The 22,377-nt window shown below is 41.6% G+C and overlaps 2 protein-coding genes across 6 annotated transcripts in view; both read right to left on the bottom strand.

Moving 5' to 3' along the window:
• pcnx1 (pecanex 1) overlaps positions 1 to 16,602 on the bottom strand; it is a 40,047-nt gene extending 23,445 nt beyond the window's left edge. For all 4 annotated transcript variants that reach the window (XM_077538334.1, XM_077538333.1, XM_077538335.1 and 1 more), the window contains exons 1-9: positions 16,231 to 16,602; positions 13,895 to 14,109; positions 11,808 to 11,907; positions 9,468 to 9,504; positions 8,233 to 8,295; positions 4,546 to 6,111; positions 2,069 to 2,198; positions 763 to 959; positions 210 to 303 (exon numbers count right to left, since the gene is read on the bottom strand). In XM_077538334.1, the coding sequence (XP_077394460.1) occupies positions 210 to 303; positions 763 to 959; positions 2,069 to 2,198; positions 4,546 to 6,111; positions 8,233 to 8,295; positions 9,468 to 9,504; positions 11,808 to 11,907; positions 13,895 to 14,109; positions 16,231 to 16,383 (2,555 nt within the window). In that variant the 5' untranslated portion in view covers positions 16,384 to 16,602. The remainder of the gene's footprint in view (positions 1 to 209; positions 304 to 762; positions 960 to 2,068; positions 2,199 to 4,545; positions 6,112 to 8,232; positions 8,296 to 9,467; positions 9,505 to 11,807; positions 11,908 to 13,894; positions 14,110 to 16,230) is intronic.
• Positions 16,603 to 17,408: 806 nt separating this feature from the next.
• Positions 17,409 to 20,475, bottom strand: med6 (mediator complex subunit 6). Of its 2 annotated transcripts, none has more exons than XM_077538844.1 (8): positions 20,364 to 20,475; positions 19,738 to 19,897; positions 19,438 to 19,529; positions 19,217 to 19,299; positions 18,516 to 18,624; positions 18,313 to 18,428; positions 18,169 to 18,196; positions 17,409 to 17,884 (listed from the first exon to the last, which is right to left on the bottom strand). In XM_077538844.1, exons 1-8 carry the CDS (start codon positions 20,383 to 20,385, stop codon positions 17,751 to 17,753), a joined length of 744 nt encoding a protein of 247 aa, XP_077394970.1. In that variant the 5' UTR covers positions 20,386 to 20,475; the 3' UTR covers positions 17,409 to 17,750. The 2 variants fall into 2 exon arrangements, with proteins under 2 accessions (XP_077394970.1, XP_077394971.1); XM_077538845.1 differs by lacking the exon at positions 20,364 to 20,475 and adding an exon at positions 20,159 to 20,343.
• Between the last annotated feature and the right edge of the window lie 1,902 nt (positions 20,476 to 22,377).

Here is a 22,377-nt window from a genome sequence, read left to right on the forward strand (position 1 = left end):
TTCCTCAGACCACGTAAAAATAAAATAAAATACCATAATCAGCAACATTAAAACAATAAAAGGCTTGCAATATTTCAGTTTATTTGTAATGAATCCAGAATGTATGACTTTTAAAAAAAAAAAATTGCATTACAGAAAATAAAGGACTTTTTCACAATATAAAAATTTTCTGAGAAAGTCCTGTATATGGTTTTGTGTGTGCTGCTCACCAAATGTTATTGGAGGCTCGTCTGGTGGCAGGCTCAAAGTTGACCAGGGACATGTCGCACCCGACAGCCTCATACAAGGAGGGTGTGAGTTTTCCTTAAAACAAAACAAAAAACAGAATTGTTAAAATAAAACAATTAAATTGTATTATTACAAGCATGAACACAAAATTGAGATTTGCTCTACGTACAAGTATTTCTCAAAACATCCTAATAATACACGTTTGGTTTGCATAGAACGACGTAGACACAGAAAGATCTTTTGTAAACTGGAGTCATTCACAGTCACCATCAATTGCTATCATGCTAATAATCCGAGAGGAGGCTGCAGACGCTCCATCAACAAACGTAGCTAACTGGAGCATGGATAATGTGCACTCCACTTCAGGATCTGATCACATCAGTCGGATAAACGCGGTCGTCTGATTAACTGCAACGACCCCAACAGAAGGGCATAACAGTGATCCCCCCCAGCGCGATAGCACGGTTCATCATTTGCGCCTCTGCTTTATCAAGCATATTTAAAATTATAAATGGGGGTTCGTTGTTCCCCTACCGAGATCATCCTGCAAGCTGCTGGCGCCGACCGTCGAGGCCTTGTCCTGAGAGCCCTCCAGGTGTGCGCTGCCGTTCCTGGCCAGCAGGGAGGCGCTGGTGCTCAGCACCGTCACCTGGGAGGCGGTGCGAGACGGCTGAGTGGACTTGGCCTGGCAGGCGAGAGGTTGGGTGGCCTGGCTGAGTGCCTCCTGGAGACTGCGGGAGAGATGCAGCGGGGAGGAACGTGAGAAGCCACGGAAGATGGGAAGGTGAACGGTCTCAGGTTGGGGCGATTGGCAAAACAATGTTTAAATTTTGCAGCAGCATCTCCAAATCGCTTTGGGAGCAACAGGGAAAAAAAACAAGCAAATAGATGCGATACAGCTGTACCGGCAAATCATGTGCACTTTTGAGGAGATTGATTAGGCAGGCCTGGAAAAGTTGAAAGGATTCCATTCTTTGCTTGGCCACCCAAAATGTCATTAAATAGATGACACGGCACTATAACAGCAGGAGAAAAGGATGAAAGGGATCACATGCTGAGAAAGACACAACACATGATGATCGTGTTATTTGGGGCTTGAACAATTTTGAAAAATTATCCCATTGCAATTTTTTCCCCATCAATAATGCATATTATTTTGAGATTACTTTTTCAAGGTTGTCTTCCCATGTTTTTTTTTTGTTTGTTTTTTTAAATAAACGCAAGCAATACATATTTGGTATCATTGGAAAGCTTTGAATGTCCTTGATAGAGCACAAAAGGAGTTAATTCAATCGTATACACTGGGTGGGAGATATTCGGGTTTAAAAAGGTCCACTACAGAGGACAAATTTGAATTGCTGGTAGCCATAAGGATATAAGTTAAGCTTGTGCTAAAATACAGGACTGTCTCATAAAATTAGAATATTGTGATAAAGTTATTTATTTTCTATAATGCAATTAAATAAGCAAAAATGCCATACATTCTGCATTCAATACAAATCAATTGAAATATTGCAAGCCTTTTATTATTTTAATATTGCTGATTATGGCTTACAGCTTAAGAAAACTCAAAATATCCTATCTCAAAACATTAGAATATTTCCTCAGACCAAGGGGGAAAAAAAGCCATAATCAGCAATATTAAAACACTAAAAGACTTGCAATATTTCAGTTGATTTGTAAAGAATCGAGAATGTGTGGCATTTTTGCTTATTTAATTGCATTACAGAAAATAATGGACTTTATCACAATATTCTAATTTTCTGAGAAACTCCTGTAAAGGCAAATGAACCATGAGTTAATATGAAAGACACGTGCACAGGTAGACCCTTCGCCGTACCTGAGGGGAGATCCAATGAGGGAGGATGGCGGCGTGGGGTTACTGCCAGCGTTGTGCCGCCGCCGTACCGCCTGCCGGCGAAACGTGCTCCGCTCGCGACGGAATACCACCGTCTCCTCGCTGCCAGGGGCTGTGATTGAGAAAAAACTGGGTTTTATGGCAAAAGTGATTCTCTGCAGGCTTGAGGCAGTTATTGCAGGTAAAGATTAGGTCACCAAATATTAAATGTTATTCTTAATTTGTTTGTTCCAATACTTTTGCTCACTTGAAAAGTGTTTGGGTTCAAAGAAAAGGTGCTCTGTCCTACTTGTTTGACACGTACAGATGTAAATACCATGAAATAAAAGCTGCAATTGTTAACTTTAGTCTCATTCATCTTTTGATTTGAAATCCAAATGTCTTCAGCATACAACAACACAAAAAAAAAAGGAATTGAATTTGCCATTCGAGTACTTTTGGAGGGGACTGTATGCAATCAGGCTAACAAAAAATTGTTTTTGTCACATGCGGAGAAAAGTTTCTTAAAATCTTTTTTAAAATTTGTTTTGTTTTGGAAAAAAGTTTGCTGAAATAAATTTTTGTAAAAAAAATATATATATTTTTTAATTTGCACATTTTTCTCCTCAACCTTTTTCTTTTTTATATATTTTTATTTCCACATTTTTTCCCAGTAAAATGTACATTTTTTTTTCTTAAACAAATGCTTCCTTTTTGGTGTAAATTAATTTTGCCCAAAAATATTTTTTTATAAAATTATTTTTCACCCAAAATATTTTTTCGCCACGTTTTTGTTCTTTTACAACTGCTTGCCCCACCCACAAATTTGAAAAAAAAAAAAAAAGGAAAATAAAAATCAGAAATGTGTTTTTTCAAATGAAACAGTACCTCTCCACAGAAAAGCCTCATAATACTTAAAAAAAAAAAAAAAAAAGGAAAAAAAAAAAGAAGTCATATAACAAGAATAACGAGACAAGTGGGGGGAAGTTATTTAAAAAAAAAAAAAAAAAAAAAAAAAAAAAAAAACCCTATTGAGAAAGCATTTCTTTACCAATAACTAATACACACTGCAGCATATACCAAATACCCATAAAACTTTGGGACACATGACATTAAGTGAAAATGAAAGAAAACATGGCGTGTCTCGTTTACAGACTCCATTCTTGTTCATCCTAAAAATGTTCTTTCACACCAAATTTCAACCAAGCATGCCTTTAAAGATCATGTTTTGTGAGCCGGGGACAGAAAAGGACCTTCTCCAAAATGCTCTGGTAAATTCAGACGTTCCAAAAAGCATCCACAATGTCTTGAAAACATAAGCTATTAAAATGCAAGTCTCACAAGAACCCAAAAGCAACAAGCTTAAGATATCTGCTTTCAGATCTGCAGAATGTGGGGTGAGGGGGTAGCCCATTAGAGTGCGCGTGTGTCACAAATAACTAAGAGAGCAGCTGTTTGTCTAACCTCAACACAAAAGCACGTGCTGTGGTGTCATAAAATACACGGGGGAATGTCAGACTCATGGAAACTCGCTACGACAACATCCCTGATGTGGACGAAAAGCAACAATACATTAGGTGGGAGTCGTGGGACCAAAAAAAAGTTTTTTTCTTGAAATTATTATTTTTTTTCTTTCTTCAGAACATTTTGTTCACTCCAAAAATATTAAAAATATACATTATTCCTTAAAAAAAATCGGTCAAATTTCCTTGAAGAAAAACATTTCTTCTCTCTCTCTCGAAAAAAAAATAAATATATATAAATATATATATATATATATATATATATATATATATATATATATATATATATATATATATATATATATAAATAAAAATACTGTTAAAAAAAATCTAGAAAAATTGTAAATACCAATTTTTTTTTTTTCAACTGTAAATTAGATTGGAATATTGTTAATATAGTTGACCCCTCACTATTCTATTGAAATGCACTGGAAGAGAAATAAACAATAATAACCCAAAAATTCTTTCAAGGACACCGATAACCTCCAAAATGCCACTTCCATGAAAAACTGGAGTTGCTTCATCTTCATCTCAACTTTTTTTTTTAAATATTAAAAAATATCAACAAATAGATGAATTTTCAAGTGTTAAACTGCAACTGTGCAGTCCACTGTATTTCTCAAAAATTATTTTCAAAATGTTTTTCATCTCTCAAAAAATATTTTACTCGTTTTGTGAAAATACACTTTTAAAAAAAACTGTTCTTCATGAAAAAAAACAACTTTTTTCACAGATTTTTTTCATGGTTACAACTTTTTTCCTGAAAAAAACAGTGATTTAACAACAATAACGTCATTTTAAACACCTGAATGAAATTAAAAAAAAAAAAGCACTGCCTAAAGGTTTTAGTGCACCAACACCATATCATCATATGCTGGGTTTACGCAGCACCTCTGACCCATTTGAAACATAAACCGGCGATAATGTAGAGAGACGGGTCAGCATTTCACTACCTACCCCGAAGGCAAGCGGCGGCGGCGTCCTGAATCTCCGAGAACACGGCCTGGCTGGGCAGACTGTTCCTGGAGCGCGTCACCGACTCCAGCTGGGAGGCGCGACCCAGCAGAGAGGCGGCATCCAGGACCTCCCCTTCTTTGGCTTCCAGGTCAGATTTGGAGGTGGTGAGGGGCCGCGGGCCGGCGGGAGCGCCGAGACGCGTGGGGTCATTAAGGCAAGCGGCGGTGCCACTGTCCAAGCTCAACACCCGGGCGTGCGTTTTGGCGCTGCCCGTGCTGGGCGTACGCCGGGAGGCGCGTCGCCTCCCTCCCCGTGCTCCCGCCTCTGACGCCGCGTTGGCATGCTTGGCTTTGAGGGCCCGGTAGCGCCCCTCGGGGGAGTGGCAGGAGCGCGAGTTGGCACTGGAGGAGCTGTCCGTGCTGAGGTGGCGGGCGGAGGGGAGGCTCGAGGCGCAGCTCAGCTCGCTGTGGTCACTGGAGTCCTCCTCTCCGCCGGCCCCGGGGAACACGGCGCTGCATGGCTTGGCCAGCCCGCGCGTGGACATGTAGTCCCGGTGGCGGCTCGCGTCGAAACTGCTCGCCCGTTTCTTGCCCGTCCGCCGCCGCCCGCTGCGGCCGGTGGACAGGGAGCAAGTCCTCTGCACGAGGTTGCTCGACCCAACGGCATCCGCGGCGACCACTTCGACGGAGCCGTCGCCGGCGGTCCTGGCGTCGGGCTCCTCCGGACTCCCGCTGCCCTCGGCGGTCCCCGGCCGGTTCGCCGTCAGCTCGTTTGCGTGCGGGTTCTTGTTGGCCTCCCTTGAAGGGAGGCCGCCGACATCCCGGGAACCCGTCCGGCTGTCGGCGCGGGCCGAGGCGGCCTCTGCCCGGTCCGACAGCGACTGCAGGCTCTCCACGTGCGTGGAGCTGGTCTGCTCGCTGTGAAAGCTGCTGACGGTGCTGTTGGTGTCGCGGTCGGTGCCGCTGCAGTAGCTCTCGGTGGAGCCGCTGCTGCGCGTGCTCAGGCTGCGCAGGCTCTCGGCGCTGCGCTCGCCTCGCCGCGATTTCCTCCCGACGTTGGGGTCCTTCCCGCTGCCGCCCGCGTCCGCTTGGTACAAACCTGAGCCTCCCTCTCCGGCTTCCCTGGAGACGGAGCGGGGTACCCTGTGTGGGTCTTTGTGCCTGTAACATCCCAGCCCCGAGGTGGCGGCCACCGCTTGGTCCTGCTGGTAGAGTCCCTCGCCGGCCTCCCGCTGCGGCCTGGCCGCCTCCAGCTCGCTCACGGGATCCAGGCCGCCCCTCCTAGGTGGCGGGTAGAGCGCGAAGTCCGGCAAGCCCGGGTCAGGGAAGGCGGAACCTGCCGAGCTGGAGGTCCGAGGCAGGCCCCGCGCACGGGGCTCCTTCCGAAAGGTCTGCTGCGACTGCGAGGGCACGTGGGGGGCGGCCTCCTCGTGCGACAGGCTACTGTTGTTGCAGAGCTCGGCGGGTTCTCGGGACAGCTCGGATGGACACAAGGAGGTGGAGGGCTGCATGGAGGCGAAGGAGTCGTTGGGAACCAGGCAGTACATCTTTGTGTCTGAGAGTAGATCTAAAAACACGGAAAAGAAGGAGACACATATTTATGAATTGACATCTTGTGCAAAAGGAACTTCGTAATAGTTTGTATACAAATACAGGGAGTCCTTGAGTTACGTCGGAGTTCCGGTCCTACACTCGCGATGTAAAACAAATTTTCCATTAAAGACAATATTTAGATCCAAATAATTTACATAAAAAATCTAAAACACATTAAAAAAAAATAAAAAATAAAATAAGATGCTGTGACTGTCCGACTGAAGCCCAAGTCTTTGCCAATGTTCATCGGTGTGTGATGTCTAGCTTCGTTTCCATGGTAATTGCTTTTCTTTTGGTTGGACCAACATTGATAGAAGACATACCTCTCTTCTTTGGGGCCATGATATGGAGAGGGGGAAGAAAAAAAAAAAAAAAAAAAAAAGGGCGAAAAAGCCAAAGATACTCCCACAAGTGCACAAGCGCTAGCACTAGCTAAGGGCTAAGGGCTAAATAGCAGACGAGGGGAAAACAGTACGGGCTATATGGCGGACGAGGAGTCAAATTGGCGGACCGGTCGTAACCGTTGTAAAGTCAAAACGCCTTAGGTCGAGTGCACCTTAACTCGAGGTCTCCTTGTAGTTGGACTGCTTTTCATCTATTAATTGTGAAATAAAACAACCATTTGTAGACATATACATAACAGGCCTGGGTCACATCTTTAAAAAAAAATGTGCTGGCTGTTTGCTGATTGGTAAAACTGGTGCAGAAGTACAAAACGGCTCGCCTACAGACACATTTTCAACAACTGCCAGATGTCTTAAGATTTACTTGGTTGGGTTAGGGGTTGGGTGCTGGGGGTCGGGGTGTGTTCGGGGGTTTGGGGGTCGGGGGTGGTGGGGCCTGGGTCGTGGTGGATGGCGGGTTTGGGTGGGGTGCGGGGGGGTCGTGGGGGGATGGGGGCTGGGGACCGGTGGGGCGCTGTGGGGGCCCGCTGGGCCTCGTTCTGCGGCCTTGGGCTCGGGGGTGTGGGCCGGGGCTGGGGCGGGGGTGTTCCGGGTGTCTGGGTCGGCTCGCCGACCGGTGTCCGCTCGGGTGGCTTGGGGGTGGCCTTGGTGCTGCCGCGGCCTGGGGATTCCGGGGGGGGGGGGGGGGGGGGGGGGGGGGGGGTGCTCGCTTTGCTGGACCGCGGTTGACGGCTTCTTTCTTTGGTGGTGGTCCTTATGCATGCCAGATCCGTCGCACCAGCATCTACTGAAACTCAACAGAAGTACCCTCTCCCTCCCACAGCCCCTTGAATCAGTTGGTGCTGGTGTCTGTGGTTCTCACTTTGCTTTATCTATCCTTCCCTCCTTCCTCTCTTTAGTTTTTCCTCTGGTCACTTGAGATCTTAATTTATTAGAAGTATGAGGTTTCTGGGGTTGGCATAAGACTCTGGTTTTGTAACCACGCAGGAGGGGTCTTGTTGGTGCTGGACTTCACTTTGATGGATTGGATGTACTGGCTTCTATGGATCTCACTCTGCCTTATCGATCCTTCCCTCCTTCCTCTCTTTAGTTTTTCCTCTGGGCTCTTGAGATCTCGCTAAATTTGCTGGAATTTAGAGGCTTCCGGGGTTGGCGTAAGACTTTGATTTTGTAATCATGGGGAAGGCAGGAAGTGTTTGGTCGGTGCTGGATTTCACTTTGATTTACCTTTCTTTTCTCTTTATTTCTTTTTTTTTCTGACCTTTTCTCTGGTCTCCTGACCATTTAAACCTCACGACTCTGGCAAGATTCTGAAGTACCTGGTTAAGGCGAAGGGTAATGGGATATTTATAAGGTTTTAGGTGAATGAATGAGTATAAATTTATACGTATTTGCACGCACGCACACGCACGCACGCGCACGCACGCAAACGCACACACGCAAACGCACGCACGCACACATACACACACAAAAAAAAAAAAAAAAAGAGCAATGATGACAAGACGTTGAATCGGTAAGACTACCGAATGAACAATTCTGAGAAAAAAAAAAAAAAAAAAAAAAAAAAGATTTACTTGGTTGTTTAATTTCCCAGCGGACTCCCAACTATTTGCAGACAAACATGAAAATTACATTTTGCTTAATACGTTCCCTTTAAATGGACTTGCGCGCGTGCGTGCGTGCGTGCGTACCGTGATCGTGACTGCAGCTCTCCACCAGAGTCAAGCTGATGTCGTCTGACGTCTTTCCCACATCTGCAAAGAAAGGAGGGAAGCAATTAGGAGACGACAGCTTCAATCAATTATTAATGTACTCGGCGAGGTGCCGTTGTTGCCCTTCCTGTTTGACTGCCACCGTCTTTTGTTTCTCTGCGCAATCTACCTTTAGGTGACCTAAGTAACAGACAGTTCCGAGCACTTTTCCCAGAAACACCCCAAATGAGGCAACGCTAATTCCGGAATGTTCTCTTGTCCGTCCCAACGGTGTTTTAAGAAAAATCCTTGATCAAAATCGGCATTTCTCAATAACAGTACTCATTTGCCAGAGTGGCTTGCTTGCTCTGTGAAAAACACTTCAGCAGACAATGGACCCAGTGGGAACCTGTAGTTTTATTACCTCCACTAGCACAAAAGTGAAAGTCATGAAGTTGTGTTTAGATAGAAGTTTTTTTTGTTAGTCAAGCAGAATACGGTTTCCAACAATTATTCCCGAGGGGTGGCAACAAAACCCATTATCCATTAATAGCGCCACCAATCTGGTAGGAAGTGTGGAATTTTCAGCTCACAGTCAGTGATCCAGTCAACTTGCACTAGGGCCAAGCAGGGCAGGCACCCACCAAAAGCGGAAGATGGCGGCGCACTGGGGGTGAAAAAAAGTTTGCGTTGTGTGGATGGTTACATTTACATTGCAACTGACATTACTGCCAACTACAGAACAGGAGTGGAACAGCATTGCCCAGCACATCGAAATTTTTGCCTTCAGTTTGGTGTATGTGCAGCTGGGGTAATTTAATGATATTTTCTGCTGTTAAACTCCACCTGCATTGGGGCCAAGTTGAGCAGTACCCTACCAAAAACTTGCTGCGTGTGGCAGGTTAAACATACTTTGCAAACACTTACTGCCCCCTACATACTGCATTGGAACAACATTTACAAAATACGTTATTGCCACCTGCAGGACAGGAGTAAAACAACAAGGCCCAAGCATTCAATGATCCCCCCCCACCCCCCCCCACCCCCACCCACAACTGTCATGCCTTGGCAGATGTCTGCACACTACACGCAATCCCACTGAGCTTGTGTTGACTCTGTGGCTTTATCTAACGAGCGCCTCATCCCGTGACTGTGCCGCGAGTCAGACGGACACGTTAGCCGAGCGTGACTTAGCATGTGAGGGAGGGCGGAGGTCGCCACCACCGTTCCGTTACCTTTGGCTCCCGTTGCTCTCCCGAGGGTGGACGGCGTCTGGAATGGGAATGCAAAAGATGATAAATTGGAAGCTGTATCCTAGGAAGAGCAAAAATGTTCACGCAAGGTCAACTGACAAGGCGCGTGATCTTAATGAAGTGGAACATCCGTTCCTGTGCTGGCGGAAGCACACCGCTTTAAACATTAAAGGCACGGTCTTCCGTTTTCACTCAGGAAAATGCACTATGTACAGTAAATACAGGATTTATACACCTGAACTACTTCACAATCTACACCTCTGGGCTTCTGTTAATGTGTGGTGGTGATTTTTTCCTAAACTCACTCACTCACTCGAGTGAGTGAGTGAGTGAGTGAGTGAGTGAAAAATAAATAAATAAATAAATAAATAAATAAATAATCCGTGTGTGCTGTTAAGTTGCTGTGGGAGTGACATCTTGGAGCTGACAAATTCGTCTGGCCCGGTCTGTGAAACGACCCCCCCCCCCCCCCTCCCCGCGATAGGCTGGAGGGGTAAACAACTGTCTGTCCACAGAAACGTCCCGCTGTTGACAGAACAAACACAAAATGGCAAAATATAAGCGGGGGTTTGGGGGTTGGGGATTGGGGGGGGTTAGGAAAAAAAAATCAAATCACCACCACACATTAACAGAAACCCAGAGGTGTAGATTGTGAAGAAGTTCAAGGGTATAAATCTTGTATTTATAAAGTGCATTTTCCTGAGTGAAAACGGAAGACCGTGACTTTAAGCCAAATGACAAATGACAGGGAGGCCAAATCGAGATCAAGAAAGTCTAAAAAGATACAGTGGTACATTAAATTACGAGTTTAATTCCTTGCTTGACCACACTCTTAACTTATTTACTCTTATGTTTACGGTAATTCATTTTATCTGTTTCAGCCCCGGTGGCGAGTGGTTAGCACGTCCGCCTCCCAGTTCTGAGGACTCCGGTTCGAGTCCAGGCTCCGGCCTTCCTGGGTGGAGTTTGCATGTTCTCCCCGTACCCGCGTGGGTCTTCTCCGGGCACTCCGGTCTCCTCCCACGTTCCAAAGACATGCATGGCAGGTTAATTGGGCGCTCGAAATTGTCCCTAGGTGTGCTTGTGAGTGTGGATGGTTGTTCGTCTCTGTGTGCCCTGCGATTGGCTGGCAACTAGTTCAGGGTGTACCCCTCCTGCTGCCCAGAGCCACCTGAGATAGGCGCCAGCACCCCCCGCGACCCTTGTGAGGAATAAGCGGTCAAGAAAATGGATGGATGTATGTATGGATGGATGGGATGGATGTTTCAGCCCCATCAAAAATATAGGATTTTTCAAAATAAAGACAAATATTTCGTATAAATATATATATATATATATATATATATATATATATATATATATATATATATATGGTATATTTAAGGCATAAGAGCATATAATTAAATAAACAAGCTTAATGAAGATCTTACATATGTAGAAGATGTATAGATAGTTGTGTAGGTGTATTTAAAAAAAAAAAACAACTTGGGTCAAAGTATTGATTCAATTTCAAAAATAAAAGTTTAAAAAAATGAGAGACTAAGTGAAAAATGGAAAAAGAGTACTGTATATCCATTTAGATAAACTTCTCTGCACACAAAAAAAAATGTTTCCCTCTATTGTTCACTTGCAGAGCGATTGTACTGGGAAGAAGGAAAAAAAAACTGGGCACGCTGTTAAAATCTGTTCCTTATAGCTTTGCTGATGTGAAGAAGCATGTAACAAAAAAAGCTTAACTAGCTAATGCCTAGCTAACAACTGGAGAAAAAAAACACACACACACCAAACGTATTCATTTGTTCAGGTTTGACTGGGGGAAAAAAAAAAAAAATCATTTTTAAAAAAAGATATTGGAAGCTGCCGGTTTTTACGATAGCACAAGACAAACAATTTGCCACAAATCATTCTTGTAGCCAATACATTTAAAAAAAAAATATATATATATATATATATATCCAAAAATGAGGCTATGTATGGGGACTATTTTGTTTATCCGTATCTGTTGCATCATCGTTGTTAATGCTGGTTCAGGGTCCTCCACGTCGCTCCTTGTTTATTTTCTACCTTATAAGAGTCCAAGATTTTAATTACCGCCAATCAATTACTTTCCCGTTCTTTATTTGCGTCTTTGTTTATGTCACGCTAAAAAAAAAAAAGTAACAAGCTTATTTTGACAAAGTACGGAGTAGAAAGTAAGAAAGAAAATAAATACGCAAGTGTAGTCCACATACAGGAAAATCTATTTACAGTAATTACAGCAATAAGATATGTGTTTGTTTTTGTTGGGGTTTTTTTTAACTTCCCAGCACTACAATAAATTACCTGCTGCTCCATCCCAATGTAGGAGTTCCGCGAGCTGCAGTCCACTGGCGGCGTCTCTTGCCTGATAAAGTCGGCCATCTCGATCCCCCCTCCAGGGTCTCTGTGTACCCACACACACAAGCACACACTTGTGTTACTCACAGTCCGGGTGTGTCATTCATCACGCTAATGCTCGGTGCAACTGTCAACCGGCGTTACGCGTCATTCATCTCCATCCTTTCAATCAGTCAAGCTGATTGAATGAAGGGTCGGAGAGGTTACGCAACTCCAAAAAGGGTTTGTCTCTCACAGCCCGGATGAGTGAAATAAAGGACAGTTAATGAGATTTCAAGTGATGTAAAGTAGCCCCGGGGTCTATATTTAGCCCAGATGTGCTTTTTCAACCGGGCTGTGATGACCGAAAAACAAACCGCCTGTCAGGGATCGTCTATAAATCATTTCCATGCGCCGGGGAAGTTTTGTAACCGGGGTCAAGCGGCAAAGATAAACATCCTGGGAAACGGTCACATGGAGCGTGCAAAAAAACAACAACACCTTGAGTCAACAACAATGTTTGTCAAACAACTTGGGCTCCAGATGTGAGGCAAACAAACGATGGGTAAAGTGGGGAGCGCAAATTGTTGTGCTTCTCCAAAAGGGTCCAGCTAAAGACCGCCACTCTGGAATGTCGATGAGTCACTCAGCCCGGTTTAGGGCAATAAAAGTGCAACCTCATTGGTTTTTCGTCTTTCTGCCAGAGCTTTTGAACTTACCAGAAAAATATTAACAGGGATGCATTATGAAAAACTGTATTTTTTAATGTTTACAATGCAAAAATGAAAATACAGCAGTACCTTGACTTAGAAGCCACCTGACTTATTTCAACATACTTGTAAACCTTTTTTTTTTTTTTTTGTCTTGACTTGCGAGTAAAAATTTTAATCGTGGCATCACACTTCACAACAACCAAGTGTTTGCGTCATGATTTTTATTGCCAATCCCAGAGATTAAACATAAAACAAATAATTTGTGTAACACCAACTAGCTTAATGCTAACACACAATGCAATATGCCATTGACAGGCTAACAAAAAATAGCAGATGGTACAATATAACCTTCAAGCAATAGATAATTGAATGCCACAAATAATACTGAAAAGCGACTAACATCACTGTTTTGTTGTGAAACTCTTCTTTATTTATGATATGCGTTTTGTATTACACTGCCCTCTGGTGGGCGCACAAAGCAGAAGGAACCTAATGTAAATTGGCAAATCATGATAGACAAACTGTGTAATACTTTACATTTTGTTATTATACTTATCACTTAACATTGTATGCATTCATTAATGAAAAACAATATTGAGAGGGATTATTATGTTATTATAAAGGGCACGAAGGGGAAAGATTTGAGATACGCGTGTTTTGAGTGTGCATCAAACTTGGGAGAATTGACTGTTAACATTTTTTTTTTAATTAAGAAAAACACTAACATTTTGTTCCCAAATGTGAAGCAAACAGTGACTATAAACAAAGTACGTACGGGGCCGCAATGTTTTTTGGCGACGAGTTAATACCCCTGGGATGTTTCATTCCCCATCATCCATTATCCCTGCAAGAAAGGAACTATTGTTCTTTCTGATTGTGACCATATGCAATTTGTAGGAATTTAGAAGCCAAGTATCCCTTGTGTGGGCCATTTGAGTCTCTGGAATTTAACACCAGTGACTCTGTGGACGTTTTCCAAACCTTTTCTTCCTGAGGCCCATGGGGTCAACCGAGCTGGAAATATCTCATTCTTAAGCAAGACAGGCTTCACATGCTGCCAAAAAAACACTGAAAACATTACTTGGAAAATGCAATTTGGCAGCTTGGTGATGAAGTGTTGCCTCCGCTGGTGAAAATACTAATGTTGACTTTACTCTAAGAGAAACACTATCTTGTCCAACCCAAAAGCTATGTAGTGTTGTTGAGCTTTGAGTTACCAATAAAACAAACATAACAAACAGATTAAAAGGTCTCTCCTGTAAAGGGTCCCTAGCCCCCCCCCCCCCCCCCCCCAAAATTGCTAGCCCCTACCCTATAGACGCCAAAAAAAAAAAAACCTACCCTGGGCCATTGCTGTCCTGGCGTCGGGTGGTGCCGCAGTCGCGCGTCGCCTCGGCGCCACCTCGACCGCCCTGCGTCTTCTTGGCCTGCAGTTCCACCACCTCGCCCTCGTCCAGGGCGTGGTGCAACCGGTAGTTGACCGTCTTGAGCAGCAGGAACATGGCGGCGATCACGCCGCAGTAGATGCCCACGATGACCATGGTGGACGGCAGCGCCTGCCACGGGATGCAGACATTTGGCTGGTTAAGTGTGTCGGTAGGTGCTGCTGTTTTGGTTAGCAAAAAAGCTCCAATAGCCAAAGTTGTTAGCTGTGTTGTTGACCGTGTGTTTCCAACAGTGAGACCCTTTTGTGTCGTGAAACAACCAAAATAATAGCACCTTGAGATTTGGACTGTTTCCTATTACTGTAGCTGCTGCTGTTTTGGTTAGCAACAGAACGAACCAAGCAGAAGATAGCGAGTGTAGGTGAGCCACTTGTATCTCTATGACGCGTCAACCACGCCAACATCCAGCATCCACGTCTTCTGCCACTGCACGTGGAAAACCATCTGCATCCGTTCGGGCTGCTATTCGCTGTGGCTCAGGTTCTAAACCACCGAGCTGACCGGTGGATTTTCACTCTCGGAATAGAAGGCGAGCCACAAACACACCCTCAATATAGAAGTTAAGATGGCCGGGAAACTGACACTGGGGTGGCGCTAATAGAAATCTCAGTGCAATACTTTTCTCTTATGATTATATATATATATATATATATATATATATATATATATATATATATATATATATATATATATATATATATATATAGTACCTGACGATTCGATTCGTATCACGATTCACAGGTCACGATTCGATTCGATACCGATTAATCCCGATACGAATTTATAAGTCGATTGTTGCGATTTTTTTTTCATTCAAATTTAGAAAATACTAATCAGTAAGCTTGTAGAGTGTAAGATTTATATGAAAATGTATTATTTATCTGAAATTTCAGTCTTATTGAGGTTGTAATCTGTTTCATGTTTGAACAGCATTAAAATAAAATATTAAGGCTTAATGTTCCGTTCATATAACATTCTTCCATGCTCAAGGTGTGAATCCTTAAAAAAAAAATTGATTCTGCCGATTATTGAATCGATTCGAGAATCGCGCGATGTAGTATCGCGATATATCGCAGAATCTATTTTTTTTTAATATATATATATATATATATATATATATATATATATATATATATATATATATATATATATATATATAAAATTTTGAACAATTAGTCATTGAACTCGGACAAAGATTACAAATATTTTTTTATATTTCTCATTCTATTATTTTGAGTCTAACAGTTTCTATAGATTTAATTCAACATTTTTGCATTTTTTTTCCTAATATAGAATTAGTGCATTTTTTTTGTCTGTGTTTGTCTTTCCATTATTTTGTATTACCTTTCATTAAATGTATTTATTATTTTTTGTTTATTTCCCAACATTTTGTCTAATATTGGTATATTCTCTTAAAGTAGCTTATATGAACATAATATATCTATATTTTAATGTAATGTTTTGAACTAATAGTTTGTTTTTTTCGTTTGTTTTTCAAAAACAATGAACAGTAGTTCTAGTATGTTTATTTTTCTAAAACATTTTTCCCTAATATTTGTCATATCCTAATATAATGGCAAATATATCAATATGAAAAGGTAGGAAGCGCTACTTTGAAGAATTTAACTTTAAATTAGCTCAAAACAAGACATTTTTATATTTTTCATGCATTTTTTTCTTTGGGGGGGTCAGTAGTTTAAAATTATTAATACTTTTCTCATACTATATCATTTTTTTTAAATATACTTTCATATTATGCTGATTTTGTTCTTTGATATTACTCATAATGTTTCATTTCCATCTATTATTTTTGTATCACTGCAAATGTTTTTTTTTTTTTTATTCCCGATATTGTTTTATAAAATCGGTGTGTGGAGGGGCAGTCTTAAAAAAAAAAAAAAGTAACTCAAGGCCATTCGGCTCCAGTGTAAATTAGACGGTGTTAAAAATGAGGAGTTATTTTTAACATTTTGTTCAATAAACATAAATATTAAAAACAATGGTCTATTCAGAGGCATAAAGGAGCGTTTCGTGGTAGTGTTGTACTTTGGTGGCACATTACATTGTGTACGCTCCAGATAATAGACCAGGGAGGCTGCTATGTCGTGTCTCAGTGGCCGCTAAACTGGACCGACAGCCGGGGGGAAGGCGAGCGAGCTCCCGTGTTTGTCGAATAAAATGGCGGGGTTAAAAAAACACAACAACAAGAACAAAAAAAATAGAGGAACTCACCATATACAGCGTGAATGGGAAGCATAGCAAGAAGAGCCAGATGTAGAGATGCAGCGCGTTGACGAACGTATTCTGGTCGGGGTCGTAGTACCAACCGCCGGTGATTGAAGCCCAGACCCCCTGCCTGAGGATCTGGAGGGTCTGCGAGCCCATGGCTTGTTTTAGCGGACCGACGACGGGAACTACCGCGGCCGGCGAGGGCGACACGCACGCCGCCGCCGCCAACTAATGGACGAACGGCGCCGTGTAGTTGGTCGGAGACGCTGGCCTAGGCATCTTCTACCTCCGCTAGCTATAGCCTCAGTCAGCCAAGCCAACCCAAGCCGGGGAGCTTGGCTGCTGCTTTGAGTACTCCACTGGAGGACCGTGCTATCCCACCACGCCCAGCGAGGACGCTCTTCTTCGTGGCTTCCGACGCTAATCACGCGAAGAAGAGGATGAGGAACGCGTGTAACTTCTTCTACAAAAAGGCGTCATAATGTGGATTATTATTATTATTTTTTTATTATTTTTTATTTTATTTTTTTTTTCATTCAAATTACAAACAATTAAGGCACACTTTGTCACAAACTATACACTTCGCAGTTGAACAACAAACAAACAAAACAGAGGGCATAGTGTGGATTATAGCATGTGTACATCTACTTGAGGAAACAAGTAATAGTTTAAAAAAAAAGTTGTTACAAGTTAATAAACATAAACAGCTTTCTTGAGTTTAGCCCAAAAGTGACAAATGCCGACATCTAGTGTTACTTTTGTTTATTACGGGTGAATACTGGCGTCGGACTTTTGTGTAATTTTGACTATTTTATTTAAGTTCTACAGATATTTTTATATAGTAATAAATACATACAATTTCAAAACACATTGATTTCATACCAAGACATATTTTATAGTATTTTTTTTTTCTAATATTTTTCATGCAACTTTTTTTTCTTTTCTACTTCAAATTACCTCCTAACGAGAAACACATCATTTTTTTCTCCCATGACTCTTTAGGGGCTTCATAATTTCCCAATAATTTTGTCTGAAAATTTTTATATTTCTTCTTCTGTATATGAAGTGTAACAATCATAACAGAGGCATTTCCTGCTGAATTTGTCATTCTTCAATTAAAAAATAAATGACAAGAATGTGCAATAACAACAATATATAAACGTAATAAAAATTAACGGTGATATAATAACATATTACATTTATTACACAAAACAGACACTAAAGCGCAGTGTATGAAATACAGTTGAGGAATCTTGGGTTCCCGCAGGAGCTGACGACGTATCATCATTCCCGCATGTGTTCAAAAAAGATGAGCAGGAATGAAACTGATCCTGACTGCAAAATGCTGATGTCATCAAAAAGATCATCAAACATCCGCTGCCTCATCCCCCACCAGGGTTCATCTTATTATCATTATTCAATAATACTGTGTGTGAGGCATCCAGGCCCGACACAGGAACGACTTCCTCATCCTGATCACATCGGCGACAAGTAGCAGAATAAGTCGGCTGTCGCGATGGTGGTCACTGGAGTCTCGCTCGCTTCTCGGGAGGCGGCTTGCTGGCCGGCGCGGCGGAGGCGGAGGATTTGGTCGCCGGCTCCCTTTCTTCTTGTTTGACCGTTTCCGTGGGAGGTTCGGGCTCTTTTTTCACCTCCACTGAAACACACATTTTAAAATATATTAGTAATGTGTTAATTAGTCATAAAAAATCCAATTGTGAATTGCGTCATCTTACAGATGTGATTTACTTAGATTTGTTCCTGGTTGTGTTACGAGTTTGCTTGTGTGCTTTTTATTTCATGAAACCATGACTTTTTTTTTCCAAATCAGGTTGTGCAATTCTAAAATTGCATTCTACTTATATCGCAATGTTAGTTTGATTTTGATGAATCGTTCAGCCCAGGTAGTTAACCGATATGTCAATATAATTGAAATCCTACCTGGAATCGGCTTTTCTCCAGGCTTTGGCTGAAATTGCAGAAAGAACACATGGTAAACACACACTTTTTTTTTTCAAAAACGAGTGGTACAGAGAATGATGTCACCCGAATATGTCAACAAGTGTCTGAAGTCAGACAAAGTACCTGGTAGAAGGTTGGCGGGAACTTTGACCTAAGGTCCAAAAGCAGAGTGTCCACACGATGTCTCTGGAAGAGTGAACCCGGCTCTTCTTTCTTCTTGGACTTTGGCTTGTTTTTTTCTGTCAAAGCGTCATGCATTCATTCATTCATTTGGCGTGTTCTTGTGACATATTTGTGTGAAGTCCATGTGAGTGAATATGCTTCACCTCTCTCCTCCTGGTCTTTGAAGTGCCACCAGTATCCTTTGGAGGGATGGTAGCGACAGTAGGACATGGCTTCGTCAAACGCAGACTGGATGCCGTGAACTGCAGAAAGCTGAAAAGGGAAAAAAAAAAAAAAAAACTTTTTGTCATCGTGGAATCATGCTGTATTTGTATTTTTCTGCAATAATTTTTGAAGAATGTACGGTTGCCTGAAAAGCATTTACAATTTGAATTTTGAATATTTTTTTGTCTATGATTTGCTTATTTTTTTGTATTTTTGTCTAATATTTTTAAATATAAAAAACTATTTTATTTTTTTTATTTTTTTATTACATTTTATTATATGACTTTGTAGTATTTTGTTTTGGGGGGGGTATTCTCTCTAATATGTGTGGTTTTCCAGTCTTGGTCGGAGGTTGTTGTTGTTAGTTGTTTTTATATATGCTGATTTCTATATGAAGTTGAAATAAGTTGAGGACTTTCATTTAGAAAATAATAGTAATTTGCCTCCAACTTGTAGCATCTTATTGTCAATGAACTATGTTGAAGTGAGATGAGGAGTTTCACTTACAAGTAATGCTACCCTGGCATGAATAGGCAATTAGAAAAAAAATAATAATAATAAATTATGGGGTGCACGTCAATTACAAGCCGATTTATGCTATTCGCTCCAGGGTTCAATAATTCACTGTACCGGTCCTCACCGCTCTGGAGCTGATGACCGTGCTGAGGTCCGGGGCCTGATAGACAACTCCTATGATGATGTAATAGTCAGCCAAGGGAATCACTGGTTGATGCAAAATGAGATGAGAAGACGTTGGTCAAGTGTAAACAATACATCCTTTACTGATCCTCAACAGTGAAAATTCAGGTGTTAGCATAAAAAATATATATGTATGTTTTTTTTGGGCCACACGATGCTCACCTTGCGTGGGTGACTGCCTCTGTTGCTTCCGGATGATGTAGAGAATGGGCTCTTGCGCATGGAGAAGGATGTACTCTACTCCCACCATCTGACTGTAAAGCAAAGTAATGCGGTACAGTCACATAATCACACATTTTTCTTTCCAAAACAAAAACAAATGGAACATTATTCATGAAAAGTGCAGAGGGAGAAGGTCGTGCACTTAAGTAATCCATTGCTTTTTCTTTTGTGTGCTTTCTATAAATATTTTCCAGGCATTTGAAGCACTCGTTCCACGTATTGATAGCGAGATGAACATACTTGAGATGATCCAGGCTGAGCCGCTGCATTTTCACCACCTCGTTATTACAAGTGCGGTCATAGAAGGGGTTACTCCTCTCCGAGAAGTAGTCGAGTACATTTCCGGGGTTGAGGATGGGCACCAAGCCGCTGTCCACCCAGGAAATACCCAACAGGTTGTCTGCAAAGTAAATCAAAATACATTTAGTAAGATGCAATCTACACATCATGAAGTGTTCAAATATCATCACACGCTAGATGAATGGAAAGTGACTTAGATGGAAGTCAGGTTATCAGTTTAAAAGTGCCGACAGCCTCATTTTATAATAAAGTAAATAAAATAATGCTCCAGTGGTTACTTTACGTTCAAAGTCGATGTTATTAGAGAGCATAAATAGCATTCTCGATTAAGATTCAAAGGTAAGCTGGAGAGAACCCCCACCTTCCATTCCATCAATGAAATAAACGCGCTGCTAATGCTAGCTGCTAACACTAAAAGCTAAACAACAACAACCGAACGACAACAATACATTGATTCTTCATATCATAATAAACCTAATGTTTAACTCATTCGCCAGTCTTCTATGGCCAAACATAAATTAGTGTCTATATGATTTAAATGACAATGAAACCATTGTTTTCGCTACCTCTGAAATCCACCGACGCCATGACGGAAATAAACAGTCGCACAAAGATGGCGTGCCGAAGTCAGGTTTGTCGTGTCGCTCTATGATGACGTCAGAGATTTTTCCAGGCGCGTGTAACGCGAAAGAAGTGCATCAAGGGACCTTTTCAAGTTACATAGTCTTCATTTTAAAATAAATACAAAATATCAGATGATTTGTTCTCAAAGTTAGTATATGGCAAAATATGCAATGTAATCTCACTGCCCTTGATTCAATTATTTAAGTTTTTTTTTTAGGTACAACAAGGCTTCACTGTCTATTGGCAAATATAGAATGTATCCTGTCTGACAAAAAATGTAATAAAACGTTCTAATAAAGTCTTTAAATCCAAAGCAGTTCATGAATCATGATAGAGGGAAGGTTTAGCAGGGTTCTGTTGTAGCAAATCCAATCAATCAACATAAATAAAGCATTTACAAAATATACAAAATGGCCCGTTTGCCTAAAGTCAAACAAACACATTTTAAAATCATAATCTAGGCCTATCCTGTAGAAGAATTTCTGAAGAAAATATATAAATTTGAGGTTGATAACTGCTCCTTCTGCCATAATGATGATGTAACTGCAAGCATATGTAATTTCCAATGCAAGTGTGATAAAAAAAAAAAAAAAAAAACACCTAAAGAAATCTATGCAACTCACTGGTATATATTTTTTAAGAGTTAGGTGAGCTATTTTTAGAACAGGCTTCTGTGTTTCTTATGTGGTCCTTCAGATTTACCTGGTGAGTCCATGTTAGTGACCCCTGATTTATGAAGTGCAGCTCCTTCTGCTGATTTAGCAATAGACGAAAAATGGTGAGACAATGCTGAGAAAATGTATTTTAAAAATAAAAATACATATTTTAGGTTGTTGTTGCACATTGATTAGAAAAAATGGAAGATGAATTGATTAATTATACTAATAACAAGAACTGATGTTATTTAAATAGCAAAAAAATAAAAAATAATCTTACATTGACAGACTGTTTCTGGCCATGAACAAGATGAAAGAATAGTAAAATCCACCAAGCCTGAGGGTCAACAATAGCTACATTTGTACTTCAAAATGTCAAAGAAACTCAAAGTGTATTCCTCCGCCTCCCAAATTATGTTTGCTTGACAACAGCCAACTATTTAAAGCCACGGTATCATACGGAGACATGAAAACAGGCTTTATATAACCGCCGGCTCTATATGCACTCACACTTAACAACCCTCCCAGGCCTTAAAATGTGGTCAGGAGGGACTGTGGAATTTGAGTGACACGCCCAAAACACAGCTGAGCTCACCAGCACTGTCAGTGTGTGACACAGCAGCACACATGCAAAAAAAAAAAAGTGATTCTCAACTGGTGGGTCACGACTGCAGCTCGTAAAAAAAGACCAAAATACCACGGGCGTAGATCTGAGGGGGTGCTGACATGGGAAGGCTCAACAGAGACGGAAGTGGGGCCCAGATATTAGCAGGTTCTAAAACTTTTCTTTGCATCCCACCACACGCAAACAATGACATCATGCTCCACAAATAATGACATCATAGGCTGTCGGGCGACGGATGGAGCTTCTGGTCGCGAGTCTCTTTGATTGCAAGATGACTGTGCGGCAGTTGGGGCAAGAGAGGACAAGCCGCGAGGAGATGTTTATCTGGTTCAGCACGCAAAGGCTAAAAACAACATGAAGGGGGGTTATTGTTTGCTTCTGACATGGCTATTTTCTCATGAACTAGCAGTTGAAGAATTATGCTATCATCTGAGCATGCAAAACAAAAAAACAAAAAAAAAAAACTAGAAGAACATACAAATACACAAACATCACTTGTTAAATGTTTGACATATACTTTGCTCATATTTTACATTTTACAGCTATTAGAGAGAGGGTGGGGAGGAAGCTTTTTACACGTAATTAAAAGGCAATACATTTCTGTATAAAAAGGAGGAAAAGAAAGAATTAATACAAATAAGAAATCAGTAATAACTGTTCTATAGAGGCATGGGG

The sequence above is a fragment of the Festucalex cinctus genome, chromosome 12 (genome assembly GCF_051991245.1).
Source record: "Festucalex cinctus isolate MCC-2025b chromosome 12, RoL_Fcin_1.0, whole genome shotgun sequence".
Classification (NCBI taxonomy): Eukaryota; Metazoa; Chordata; class Actinopteri; order Syngnathiformes; family Syngnathidae; genus Festucalex; species Festucalex cinctus.

Bases quoted from the DNA above. Each gene is read 5' to 3' on its own strand.
- med6 (XM_077538844.1), bottom strand. From the start codon at position 20,385: ATGGCGTCGGTGGATTTCAGAG. The intron at 19,898-20,363 runs GTAGCGAAAACA...TTTACTTTGCAG, and splicing joins GGCGTCGGTGGATTTCAGAG to ACAACCTGTTGGGTATTTCC. The intron at 19,300-19,437 runs GTGAGCATCGTG...TGCATCAACCAG, and splicing joins GAGGCAGTCACCCACGCAAG to TGATTCCCTTGGCTGACTAT.